The sequence below is a fragment of the Pan paniscus genome, chromosome 16, assembly GCF_029289425.2.
Source record: "Pan paniscus chromosome 16, NHGRI_mPanPan1-v2.0_pri, whole genome shotgun sequence".
Lineage (NCBI taxonomy): Eukaryota > Metazoa > Chordata > Mammalia > Primates > Hominidae > Pan > Pan paniscus.
In genome coordinates this window covers 20,912,177-20,925,936 of record NC_073265.2, presented here as the reverse complement: position 1 = coordinate 20,925,936, position 13,760 = coordinate 20,912,177, and the positions used below count along the sequence as shown (strand labels likewise).

The 13,760-nt window shown below is 45.1% G+C and overlaps 1 protein-coding gene across 3 annotated transcripts in view; it reads right to left on the bottom strand.

The window, feature by feature from the left end:
• The window catches only part of LOC100977072 (neuronal acetylcholine receptor subunit alpha-7), a 139,390-nt gene that overhangs the window by 55,132 nt on the left and 70,498 nt on the right, over nucleotides 1–13,760 (bottom strand). For all 3 annotated transcript variants that reach the window (XM_063596513.1, XM_003826048.5, XM_055098257.2), the window contains 2 exons: nucleotides 13,430–13,474; nucleotides 2,819–2,928 (listed from right to left, as the gene is read on the bottom strand). In XM_063596513.1, the coding sequence (XP_063452583.1) occupies nucleotides 2,819–2,928; nucleotides 13,430–13,474 (155 nt within the window). The remainder of the gene's footprint in view (nucleotides 1–2,818; nucleotides 2,929–13,429; nucleotides 13,475–13,760) is intronic.

The window sequence follows — 13,760 nt, the reverse complement described above, 5'->3', positions numbered from 1 at the left end:
CACGTGAAAGAGACAACCAGCCACATGGGCCTGGACAGCCCACGGCATCATGAGGAATAATCTGAGTTGTTTGCTTTAAGTCACTCAGTTCTGAGTAGTTTGTTCTGTAGCAATAGATAAGTGTCTATGAGTGGTTTAAATATTCTCTGAAATCTATTCATTCCACGTTGGGTTCATGTGGACCTGCGGGCCATATATTTAGCAGTTACTTCAAAATATATTTAGTAGTTACTTCAAAAAGAAAGTCCTACATTCCATGTCTCAGGAAAACAAAAGCAGAAATTGAAGCAGCCTCTACATCCTCCATGATGAAGCCTGGCGGACGTGGTCTATGTCCACCATGGGAAGGAGGAACGAGCAGGATCCTTCAGTAGAGCTCAACAGATGTGTGAGCGATGGGGTTCTGCACCGGCAGCTGGGTCAGGCATGTGGAGGGGGGGATCATTTCTGAGGGCCTGGACCCTGGTAACATTTGTCAGGTAGAGACTGCTCTATCTTTGCTCCTTGAAATTCAATTACAACTTGGAAATTCCTCACTAGCCAGAGCATTTGGAATCATCAAACATTTTACATTTTGGAGTTAAAGATCCTACACATAGGCCATATAAACTGCCTCTTGTAACCTTGTTAATAAGATTCCACCAACATATTATACATATAATATGGTGGGGTGCTCTCTCTGTGTGTGTGTATATATATATATTTGGAGATAGCATCTCACTCTGTCACCCAGGATGGCAAGCAGTGATATAATCAAAGCTCACTGCTGGGCTCAAGGGATCCTTCTACCTCAGCCTCCTGAGTAGCTGGCACTACAGGTGCAGGTCACCATGCCCAGCTAATTTTGTTGTTGTTGTTGTTATTGTTGTTAGAGATGGGGGTCTCGTACATTGCTCAGGCTGAATGTTATAAAATTTATTCTTGATTTCAAACTTAAAAAATCCGAATTGGAAAATGAAAAGCATTGATTATTTTTTTCTAAATTGTTAAATTACCATCTTGTTCTAAAAGCAGGAATCCTCATCATTCTGCCTGTAAACACACAACTGCCTTTATGGAATGTGTGCTCTCTTCCAAGTGCCAGACTAAGTGTGCTACACACATCCACAGAGCGGTCCTCCAAACTCTGTGAAGCCGGCACTTTCCCCGTTTTTCAAAGGAGAAATCTGAGACTCAAAGGTTATACAGACTGTAAATATTACAGCTAAAATTAACACGGAGACTTCTTCAACCCTGACCCTTTGCCCTCAAAAAGTCAGATACAATGCCCTCATTATGGACTGAGTTGCATCTCCCTCAAACTCACATGTTGAAATCCTAATACCTGGTGCCTCAGAGTGTGGCTCTATTTGAAGACAGAACCTTTAAAAAGGTAATTAAAGTAAAAGAGGGTCATGAGCGTGGGGCCCTACTCTAATTTGACTGCAGTGCTTACAGGAAGAGGAGACTAGGGCACGGACAGAGACAAGTGAAGGTCACGTGAACCCAGTGAGATGGCAGCCATCTACCAGCCAAGGAGAGCGGCTCAGAAGAAGCCAGTCCTGACAACACCTTCATTCAGACTTCTGGCCTCCACAATTGTTACAGGGTAACTTCTATTGTTTAAGGCTCTGAGTCTGTAGCACTTTGTTACAGCAGCCTTGGCAAACTAATACAGCCCCCCAAGAAACAGAAGACCCAAAGTCCAGGCATGGAAAGGCACATGTTTGATCCATTCAACAGGGGACCACTTACTCCTATTTTAGACGTTTTTCAAAGCTCAGTTGTCTGAACTAATTTGAGAAGCAGAAAAGTGGCAGCAAATGAGAAGAGGATACTCTTCTAGAAACGGGCCCAATGATTCAAGTGAAATGTGGCCCCCAGATGCAAAGACAGAGGCAGAATGAAAAGTCAATACAAGAAATAGCATCGCCCAGCCTTCTGGAAGTAGCCATGTAGGACAACACATTGCTTGTCCAGCGGGATCACCGAGTGACCATGGAGGGCAATTTGGTCACACTGTTCCCTGCATCAGGAAAGCCTGGGCTTCCTTCTTCATGACCAAAGGTAGCGGTCATGATTAGGAAATAACTTTCTTTTCATGATGTTATTTATGAGGTCTGACACCTTATTAGTCAGAAATGTTCTGGGATCCCTTATTTGACTATGCAGTTTAACGAGAAATTTTACTGCTTCTAGAAACTTACCCTGCCTGAATAATTGCCTTTTAGGCGTCTGGTCTGCAAGTCAGACTGTCTTGGTTTACCGACGTGTCCCTTATTTCCTGACCTCAGGAGAAGACTATTAGAAATCAGGTATATACCCTGCAGGGGAAGTTTCTGCATACAGCTAGAGATGACAGTCCTCATGCTCACCTGCAGCCATCTCTGCCACAGAACTCTCCAATGCACAACAGGGAACATAGATGAGGATGTGGGTCCAAACTGTGGGCTCCAGCAGTGCATCCCATAGGCCAGCACTTCCTGCTGTTGGTCATAACTGCTGCCATTCAGAGAACAAAGGTACTGCCTTATGCAAGAATACTCCATGTGCCAATATGCACAGAAACAACACTAGGCCCCGAGAACATACAACTTCATGGGCGTCTTAAGCAGCAGGCTAGCCAGCGTGTGCACGTGTGCATGCCAAACCAGGGAATGCTGGCTTACAGGGACAGAGCTGCTTCTCAAAGGCCTGGCCGCTCGGAAAGCCGTGTAGGGAGCAGTGGCCCCAGATCATAGATAACATATCCAGCATCTCTGTGAAATATTCAAATATACGTGATAGCTACATGTATGCAAGCATAAAATCATTTTTTTCCTTTGCTCAATATGCTTACCTGTTATAGAGAAGAATGTCTGGTTTCCAAATCTGGCCATCTGGGAAACGAACAGTCTTCACCCCTGGATATTCTGACACATTCCACTGTAAATAGTGATCTGTCCAAGACTGACACACACAATGACATTAGCAGCACTTCACTTCCTTGGCTACTAATATTTCTCATAAGCGATTATTAGGTAAGTGCAAAACCAAAGAGAATTCCAGACATTTATTATAACTGAATTGCTATTTATAAAATATAATGAAAACGGGAATTCAATAATCCTTTCCAAAATGACTGTGAAGAGCATAAAACTCACATTTAAGGTTCTGCTGTCACCATGAACACATTCAGATGGTATCATTAAAGTTAATTCCAACCCTCTGCATGTCCCCGAGCCTTCTCCTCCTGCAGTGGATGGGTTACTTCTAGCCAAATGAATAACTGTTTTGCCTTAAAAGTTTTCACTGTAAGAATACTTCGAAAAAAGGAATTCACTTATTTCCACTGGAATATGAACCGGGCTGGAGAAATGTAGAATATTTATTTCCATAAAGCAATACCGTGCAGCTGCATGGGAACCTCTCAGAATTTCTAAAGGAATGTTTTCAGATTTGAATTTTTATTTTGTCACAGGGATAGTGCTTCCGACACCCGACAATGCAAATCCTGAGCCCTGATGGTGAAACACAGAGTCAGGACGAAAGGAGGCAGGTGAAGACTCAGGAAGCACTCACACAAGCTCACGGCCAGGCCTTAATTGAGGTTATCGAGTGACTTTTGCCAGAGGAATACCCACGTCTGGGGTCCTCCCTCCGAGGATCAGGTGCTAAACAGCCCTTCCTGGAGCCCACAAGCTCTGCAGAGGATGCTCGGGTGGGATCCCACCTGCAGCTGCCACATAACCAGCATCACCCCACAGGAGGCTCAGGGCTGACAAGTGTGAACTCAGAAGCTCCTATAATTGCACCATTATCCTGTATTCTGTGCCCCTGGTACCACCCATGCTCTGAAGCTCAGGCTTTCCAAGATCCAGAAAGGCATGTGATGCACCACCCCAACCTGGGACCAGGGTGGCTCCTCACTATCAAATACATGGTAATTTCTGCAGCAAAACATGCCTATTTGCACTAAGTGAGACAAATAAATGCCTCAATTCACATAGATTTCAATTTGATTTTAGACCAAAATAATTTGACTCAAAGTTACGAAAACATCATCAAAGGAGGGGGGAAGATTTTCAGAGCTGCTGAGATTTGGGAATTGCAGATGAGGGGCTGTGGGCCTAGAGCTATTGATACAACAAGGGAAGCAAAGGGCATGTCCCAGACCAACCATCCTCTGAGGAGGGCAGGCAGCATCCAGAAAGATGGTCCCAAGTCTGGAAGGATCTAATCTGACATCAGAGGAGAGGAACTATCCAGGTGAGTGACATCATTTTGCAGCCAGGGACCTCGAGGAATGAGGATGTGTTAATGGGTGATGTGCAGAAGTATCCTCTGGGGCATTCAGGATCGACAGCTGCCTGCTGGGGTCTCTAATGAGATGGAAGTGGTTGGGGAGGGGACAGGAGGGGCACACCCAAGAATGGTGGGTCTTGTCCTAGTTGTCTTCCAGGGATGCCTGGTCGCCAACCAAGCCATGCTTCCTGCAGCTTGCTCCAACGTGGCACCTCTGCCCTGTGCTTCCCTTCATTTCTCTCCCTTGCCCTGGGCACGAGGCCCTGCCACAGCCAACACCTGTGCTTTCTGTGCCACAGTCTTGCATCTCACCCTGGGATGCTTCTCTGGGTTGGTCACTAATTATCACAGAGCCAGTCACGTTCACCATTATTACCACACAGGTCAGGGCCACAGGATTCCACGAACTGCCCTGGAAAGTGGGCATGGCAGGCCAAGGCACTTCTCTCCTTCTCCTCTGCCTGCTGAATGATGGCCAGAGAGGGAGGGGAGACAGGAACTGGGAATGGGAATGGGAGTGCTTGGATGGTCAAACCCAGACCTCGTCCAAGGCACAGCCAGAGCTGTACGCTGCCTCCCCACACCCCGCACACCCCACTGCGTAAACCATGGGCTCATCCCCTCCCCGGCCAGATCACAGCCTTTATGCTAGTCCAGTGTCCTGTGTATGTCCAGACTCACCATAGTTCGGGGGGGTCAGTGATATGACTGCTTCCATTTACAAGAGGAAGCCAGGGTTCAGAAAGCTAGGATGTTTTAGTCAGTCACTGGGTCAGGGCTTACCTGTGTTATTTGACTTTAAGCAAACTGATCTTTGGGCTCTACCAGAGCTGGTTCTTCTGGCTCAATCTCCCTGATGCTGCTGCCCATCTGCTGTTTTCCCTTGCCCCAAACCAGGCTGACCATTGTGTCAGAGGCATTTAAACCAGGGAAACTCCATCTTAAATAGGAGCTGGGTAAAGCAGGGCTGAAACCTCCTACTGGGCTGCATTCCCAGATGGCTAGGCATTCTAAGTCACAGGATGAGACAGGAGGTTGGCACAAGATACAGGCCATAAAGACCTTGCTGATAAAACAGGTTGCAGTAAAGAAGCCGGCTGAATCCCACCAAAACCAAGATGGCCACGAGAGTGACCTCTGGTCATCCACACGGCTACACTCCCACCAGCTCCATGACAGTTTAGAAATGCCAAGGCAACATCAGGAAGTTACCTTACATGGTCTAAAAAAGAGAGGCATGAATAATCCACCCCTTGTTCAGCCTATCAAGAAATAACCATAAAAATGGGCAACCAGCAGCCTTCGGGGCTGCTCTCTCTATGGAGTAGCCATTCTTTTATTCCTCTACTTTCCTAATAAACTTACTTTCACGCCCTGAATTCTTTCTCACACTAGATCCAAGAACCCTCTCTTGGGGTCTGGATTGGAACCCTTTTCAGGTAACTGTAGTGGCAGAAAAGGTAGGGGGAGCTGCCAAAAGCATCCGCATCAGACAGACCTGGGTTTGCACCAAGGGTCTGGCAGAGACTAGCGGTGTGAGCTTGTTCAGGTAAATCATTGTCTCTGAACTGCAGTTGCCTTACATGTACCCTGCCTCACAGGATGAGATGAGATAATGTGTGCAGCAGCAGATTAAAGACATATGGCCCTGGCAGGCAAGTGATGAATGGCGGCTTAAAAAAAGAGAGAGAGATTTCCCCATTTTACAAAATCCTGCTGGACTTGGGAGCCGTAGTAACAGTCATAACATAGCTGCAGCCAAGGGTGGGGAAGAGTGAGTGCCAACATGCAGTGGGAACCTCATGCTGTGTGCCCGGGAGCCCAGGTCCACAATCCTGAGCCCGGGGGCCCCACCAGCAACCCCCACAGGCTCCCATGACGGTTTCCCAAGAATGGATATGGAATAAGGCCCTACAAACAACAAACTTCTAGAAAAAAGGTTGTTCTCTGAAAGCACTTGGTTCCTAGGTCCCTCTGGAACAGGGGGCATCAGGCAAAATCTTTGTAGACAGCACCTGACACATTTTCCACAGAGTGGGGATCTGAAAAGAAGTGTCAATGAACCTAGACTCCCAGACAATCACATTTAGAGGACTGTGTGCTCTTCCTTCTCTCCCTCTTTCTGTGAGATTCCTTCTCATTACATCTTCAAAAGAAGAGTGTGTGGAGTTGTGAGGGGACACTGAAGGGAGGAAGGGGCCATTGATCTAAAAGGCACTGGGGGAATCCCAATTCTTCCATGGCTCTGGCACCTGGGCCCCATTTGTGCTGCTTCGAGCCCACAGGAAACTCTAAATGTGTGTGGATGCTAGTGGCATGGAAGCATTGAGGGAGGGCGGAGGAGGGGAAAGGGATGAGAGAGGCGGAGGGAGGGAGGAAAAAGGAAAGTTATCTTTCATTAAAAAAAATACATTATGGTATAATAAGAAAATAGATTTGGTTTTCCTGGCACAGAGCTTCCAAAGCCCTGGGAATTTCCTGAGTGAGAGGAGTGCCTTTTGTGATTCATACAGAGCCCCTTCTGACCATGCCTGAGGCCTGAGTTTACGCTGATGAGGTGACTTAGGGTTGGGCACCTAGATAGCTTTCATGGGGGCTGGTCACCTAGTGACTGGAGGAAAGAGCTTTCTGCCCATTGCACTCACAGCTCTGGGGAGGGGTGAGAAAGGGGCTCGAGACAGGGTTATAAACACTCTTGGTCAGCACATCCACTTGCAGGGAAGGTGGCCACTGGGGAGAAGTTACGACGACAGCTCCGTGCACCCTTCCGGCCACCACGCCCTGTCCGCTACGTCCTTCCAGTTGGTGGTTCCTGAGCTGCATCCTTTAGAATAAACCAATAAACCTAACTCATGGGTTTTTCTCTTTCCGAGTTTCATGTTGCCGAAGTCCTGTTCTGAAACTCTGAATCCATGTAATCTTTTCTCCAGGGTATTTTATATAAGTAGATATTAAATATTTATTTAATAAATATATTTTATTTATAAATATATTAAATAAGTTTGTATATTATTTAAAATTTTATTAAGTAAGCAAAGTATTTTTCTGAGCTCTGTCAGTCATCTCAGAAAGTTATTGAACCTGGGGGAGAAGGGTATGGGAACCCTCGAATTTTCAGTCACCTGCTAGACATGTGGGTAGCCTGGGTACACCAATTGCAGCTGGTATCTGAAGTGAGACTGATCCCTTTAACCTGTAGGATCTGATGCAACTCCAGGTAGATAATGTGAGAAATGAATTGAATTGGTGGACCCCCAGTTGCTGGTGGAAAATTGGTTGTTGGTGCTGGAAAAGTCATCACACGTTTGATGTCAGAAAACACTTATCTTTTCAAAATTATTCCCATCCATTATTTTGTTAGTGGAGGAAAGCAGCCTTCTTTCCATCCCCCTGACCCTGACGCTTTCTTCTCTTGGTGAGACATAATGATTGAAACATCGCTCTTCACCTTGAGATGCTGTCACAGCCCTAAGCAAGCCATTAGCTGGCTTGTCTGTAAACAGGAAGCGTGGCATTTCCATGTGTCAGAGATCAAGTGATAATGAAGGCAGAAATTAAAAAGGTAAACATTTTAGAAAAAATAACAGCTTAAAATCTTATCATCTATGGTGTGAATGCTATTAGTACCATAATTAGAATTAGGAGGTTAAAGTTAGAGAATGACCCAGGAAGGCTGGGACATCAAATGCCAGGAGAATGGTCACAATTGCAAAATAAGAGAAGACAGATGTTTTAAAAGCAAATGTAAATCTCTGGATGGTTCAAATGTCTCTTCAGAAACTGAAATGGCTTCTGTCATTTTTTCTCATAGATTAAATCAGATTATGTCTGACAACCCTCTCAAAATGATAAAAACTAATCTGCAGAGAAAACTGGCTGCAGAGGAACCGGCTGCAGAGGAACCAGCTAGCTGCTTCCTCCTCAGAACATGAAGAGGTGAACAGAGAGATGAAGCCTCTTTCTCCTCCCTCAAGTTTCTGAATGATCAAAATCAAGGGCAACTGGGAGAAAGAACAAAACCAACAAACTGGAGGTCAAGGAGAGTTTTTTTCATTTTTTTACCTTTCTGCCTTTTCCATTTTTAATGCATAGAAAATGTATCATTTGCAGAGTTTAAATACCCTAGAGAAAAGATTACGTGGATTCAGATTTTCTGGACAGGAATTCAGCAACATGAAACTCGGGAGGAGAAAAACCCATTGCTAGAGCCGTTTTTATGGCTCTCTGCCCCCGGCCCACATTTGCACTCCCCTCAGAACCCTGGTCCTGAGAGCTTTCAGTACCCAGCTTCACTTGTGCATGTCCATTATCGTGCTGGGTCAAGCCAGGCTGGTCCCCAGCCAGGGAACACAAGAACAGCAATCAATGGAAGGTTGCTTAGAAGTGGCCTCTGGGCAGCATCCAAGCTTGCTCTGGTGACTCCTGAGTTCCTCATGTCCATGCTGTGGACATGAATAGAAATGCCAGGGCTTCCAGACTGAAACACTGGGTGGGGGCGGGGGGGCAGAGAGACACAGGCACCGGTTAGATGACTGTTAAGGTTTGTTTTAAACCCAGGATTCTTGTGAGCCCTTAAAAATTCAGTTGGGAGACAGTGTTACAACTGCTAGATCATCTACAGGTGCCGCTTTCCAGATAAATGTTATCACCCAGCTTTATGAGGGCACACCTTCTAAGGGAATCCAGCATGTTTCTCAATCGGTAGGCACCTAAAAGTAAACATTAATGACAAAATACTCAGAAATGCCAGTGCTCCCAGATCTTCACATTTAGGAGAATTTGTGCCTCTCCTTCTCTCCCATTTCTTTAAAGCAGAGATTTCTCCCACGTCTGGCCTCTACTATCTGACCACCAGCTGTCATCTGTAATATCTCTGGGGAGATACTTGTTCTTGCTATTTTAATTTCCTCCTCCTCTCCTCCTCCTTTCCTCCTCTCCTCCTCCTTTCCTCCTCTCCTCCTCCTTTCCTCCTCTCCTCCTCCTTTCCTCCTCTCCTCCTCCTTTCCTCCTCTCCTCCTCCTTTCCTCCTCTCCTCCTCCTTTCCTCCTCTTCCTCCTCCTTTCCTCCTTCTCCTCCGCCTCCTCTTCTTTTCCTCCTCCTCCTCCACCTCCTCCAACTCCTCCTCCATTTTTCCTCCTTTTTTCCTCCTCCTCTTTTCCTTCTTCTTCTCCTCCGCCTCCTTCTTCTAAACGTGTTAATTACACAGCCTGATCATAAATGGCTTAAAGGTAGAAACTGGGTTATGTATTTCTGGGTCCCCTCACCTGGCCCAGTTTCATACCTTCCACAGAGTAGGTTGCTCCAAGAGGAGGTGAGTTAAAAGGTGAGTTTTCAAACAAATGAAGCTGCAGATGCTTCTGCAAATGTAAGCCTTAATTAAAATTAGCTGTGCTTGAAATAAATTTAGAGGTCTCTGGTGACACCCTCAGAAGCAAGGATGTTTATTTATGGAGCATCTGAATTCCATACTGGAAGTAATAATCCAGTTACATTTTTCTTGGAAACCACCATCCTTTAAATAAAATTGCCAAATCATATACATTGCTGAAGACCAGTCACTTACTGAGGGCTAAGGAAGATAGGCACCAGGGAGAGAGACCTCTCCATAACATGCATTTCTCTCTGTAAGAAAAATGTCAACAGCAGCGTTGTTCCTTAGAGGGCATGGCAAACGTCCAACTTTAATTTAAAAGGGAAGCACTTGCCTCATTCTCCGGAGCCTGACCTTATACACACAGTACGAAAGTGCTGCACGGCCGTTCAGGAGATGGCTTTATGTTGTGTCACACTACCCAAGCACCTCAAGGTTCACCTTGAGTTTTTGCTTCATTCTCTCATTCGGCAAAAGTTCTTTGGTGCCCGCTACAGGTGAGACAGTGAACTAGGGGCTGTGGGTACGGCAGTGACCGAATGCACCTGCAGCCCTGTCCCCCACACTGTGCACACATTCTAAGGGTGATGAAGACTCAGAACCAATGAACAGATAGACGAGTGAACACAAAGCGGGTTACATGGTGAGAAGCCTTTGGGAGAAAAATGAAACAGGATAAAAAGAACAGAGTGGGCTGGAGGTGGAGGGGAGGGTTTGGGACAGTACATCGGAGCTCAAAGAAGACTCAATGAAGAGGTGACCTTTAGGAAAAGATCAGTGAGAAGTAAGGGGGAAATCAAGTGGTTCTTAGGGACGAGTCTTCCTGGCAGGGAGAGCAGCCAGTGCAAAGGCCCTGAGGGGGGCACGTGCCCGGGTGACGTGTGTGTCACCCAACAAGTGGACAGTGAGTGCAGCCAGGAAGCAAAGAACAGAGGGGAGGGGAGAGGAAAAAGGAGCCAGGCAAGGAGGGAATTGAATCCAAGGCCACTTCGAGGACTTCAGTTCCTATGCTGTCCAGGGAGACAGGAGCCCCTGGAGGGATCTGTGCCAAGAAGGTATATGCTGGCTGCTATGTTGAGGACAAGACACCACCAGAAGAGGCAACACTGAAGCAGGAAGGCTGGATGGGGACTCCTAATAATGGAGGTGAGAGATGACGCCCATGTAGACCAGGGTGAAAGCATCATGGTTGATGCCCAGTAGTTAGATCCTGGATCGGTTTTGCAGGTCAAGCTGCCAGGATTTGTTGATGTATCAGAGGTGAGGTGTGCGAGACAAGAGTTAAGGGTGACTTCAAGGTTTTTGGTTTGAGCCAATGGATCCATGGCTTTAACATTTATCCAAATGAAAAGTCTGTGGGAGAGACAAGAGTGAGAATGACCCACGGACACTATTTTGATGCTACTGGCAGCGAGGACAATCATTAACGCCAGGCTCTCAGCAGGGGCCAGGAGATGAGTCTGTCCATGGGAAGAAGGCCTGGGCCTTCCAGGAGAGCACAGATCATGTGTCCTGGGCAAAAGGAGGGAAGCTAGAGTAGGTGGCACAGGCAAGGGCAGGGATATGCTCACTGAAGTATGCTGCTTTAAATCCTGCAGGGAAATATCTCAAGGGCTCTCACCTGACTAATGTTAGGTTCTGCAGGAGTCTCACATGTAGCTATGGGTGCATCTTGGAGACCTAGCAATGGCTTTAAGCACATCCATTTTCTTTTTCTTTCTTTTTTTTTTTTTTGAGATTGAGTCTTGCTGTGTTCCCCAGGCTGGAGTGCAGTGGTGCAATCTCAGCGCACTGCAACCTCTGCCTCCCGGGTTCAAGCGATTCTCCTGGCTCAGCCTCCTGAGTAGCTGGGATTACAGGTGTGCACCACCACACCCAGCTAAGTTTTGTATTTTTAGTAGAGACAGGGTTGCACCATGTTGGCCAGGCTGGATGCAGATCCATTTTCTATCCCTCAACTCCACGTGTATTCGCAGGATAACTCAATTGCCCAAGAACCACATGGGACTATCCTTTGCCTCCAGTTTCACTTCTCCCATTCAACTTTACAAAGAAGGGCACATTTCTCTTATCTTACCTCAACTCCCATCTTGGGACACTGACTCAAGAACCAAACAAATGGTCAATTAAAGTATCAGCGTTTGTGTCTGTGTGAATTACCTTACAAATTGGGTGGCAAATACTTTCAAAGGTCAGGTGGGTTTAAATTCTTTTAATTCTTTGTTTTCAACAAAATTGAAGGAGAAACTAATCAAGCTGTCAGCTGATACATTTGATAAAAACTACATTATTTTTGGCATATAACCTAGAAGAAGTTCAAAGATTGAGTAACATTGCTTTAACAAAGTGGCTTTAATGTCCAACTACTCATGTTACTACACCTAGTTAAAAAACAGCAACAGAATTGAAGTGAAAACTATCATTCTCTCCATTCAAGTAATAAAAAGTCATCTGTGGATACATGAACTAATTTAAAACAAACTCATCTTGGGCAGAGATATAAATTGCCAATAAAAATTTATGTTTTATAATTACTTAAAAATTTTAATTTATGTCACCTTGATGAATTATAATACCAATAACAATAGTAAACTTAAATCAATCCAAAAGAAACAAAATTTAATACTTACGGTGTAAAGGAATAATTCTTGTGTAAATATTTACATTTGAAAAAACCAAGGCACGATTAATAAAAGACTTTCGGCCCTGCATGGTGGCTCATGCCTGTAATCCCAGCACTTTGGGAGGCCGAGGTGGGTGGATCACCTGAAATCAGGAGTTCAAGACCAGCCTGGCCAACATGAAGAAACCCTGTCTCTACTAAAAAATACAAAAACTAGCCAGGTGTGGTGGTGCCTGCCTGTAATTCCAGCTGTTTGGGAGTCTGAGGCAGGAGAATCACTTGAACCTGGAAGGCAGAGGTTGCAGTAAGCCAAGATTGCGCCACTGCACTGCACTCCAGCCTGGATGACAGAACAAGGCTCTGTCTCAAACAAACAAACAAACAAAAAAGAGACTTTCAAACATAAAATTATATTACATTAGGATAAAATTCCATATAGAAACTAGAATAGAAATGCATGTGCAAAGAGAAAAAAGGGACTATGTTAAATATCTGACAGTTTAAAAAAAGGCTTGTTCATATGGTGTTTGAATGAGATGGGCACCAAATTATTATGGTATTTTGAATTCCATTTAAAATAGAGACTGACTGTTTCATTTTTCAGTGTTAATATTTACAACTGGATGTTAAGTGGCATCATTTGCAATTAATCAAATTTAGATTAGTATTGCAGATGTCAAGTTAAAAATCTACAAATGATAGGTAGCATTTCAAGATTCTTATAAGCATTGCTAGAGCACAAAGTACGAGGGCCTCTGGTTTCGGAACACTCCACCTGATTCAAACATGCGGCTCCGGAGGCCACAGAGGGCAGGGATGGAGCTTCTGAGTCCTGGGGACTGGCTGTGGTGCAGGTTGTGGACATCTACACACAGCCCTGTATCTTCTTGTCTTGCCTGAAGTGCTTCTGAGGTGTCCCCACATTACCTGGTCCTATGTGTTGATCTTGTGCATGTGTTGAGCACTGCAGACTGTAGTGTCATACAGCCAGCATTCATTGTTGGCAGGTGTGGAGTTGGTGTGACAGCCATGGCCTTTTTTTTGTTTTTTTGTTTTTTTGTTTTTTTTCCTAAACAGGACCTCTCAGAAGCAAGCATCTCAGGTATCAGGACAAGAATCTTGGGTGCAAGATCTTGCAGCCCATGGGAGAGACTGTCATTCTCTTAACTTACCATTTGCAGCCAAATGTTGGTGGTTAAAACTTGGTTCTTCTCATCCTTCAAAAAAAAAAAAAAAAAGCAGCAGCATAAATAATATGGTTTACAAAAGAAAGAATGAGACAATTATTCACATGGGGATCTGACTCTCGAGATCGTTGTTGTGTGTGGAAATTAGAATGCACCAAGCACTTCCAATATATGCAAGCAGCATTTCCCTAGAGTTAAGCTTTTCTATTTATTCCAAAGTAAGACAAATTTATTATACAGCACTTAAAAAAGATGGAAAAGTATAAAGAAGAAAATTAAAACTCTGCAACCTTACCATCCAGAAATGATGCCTGCT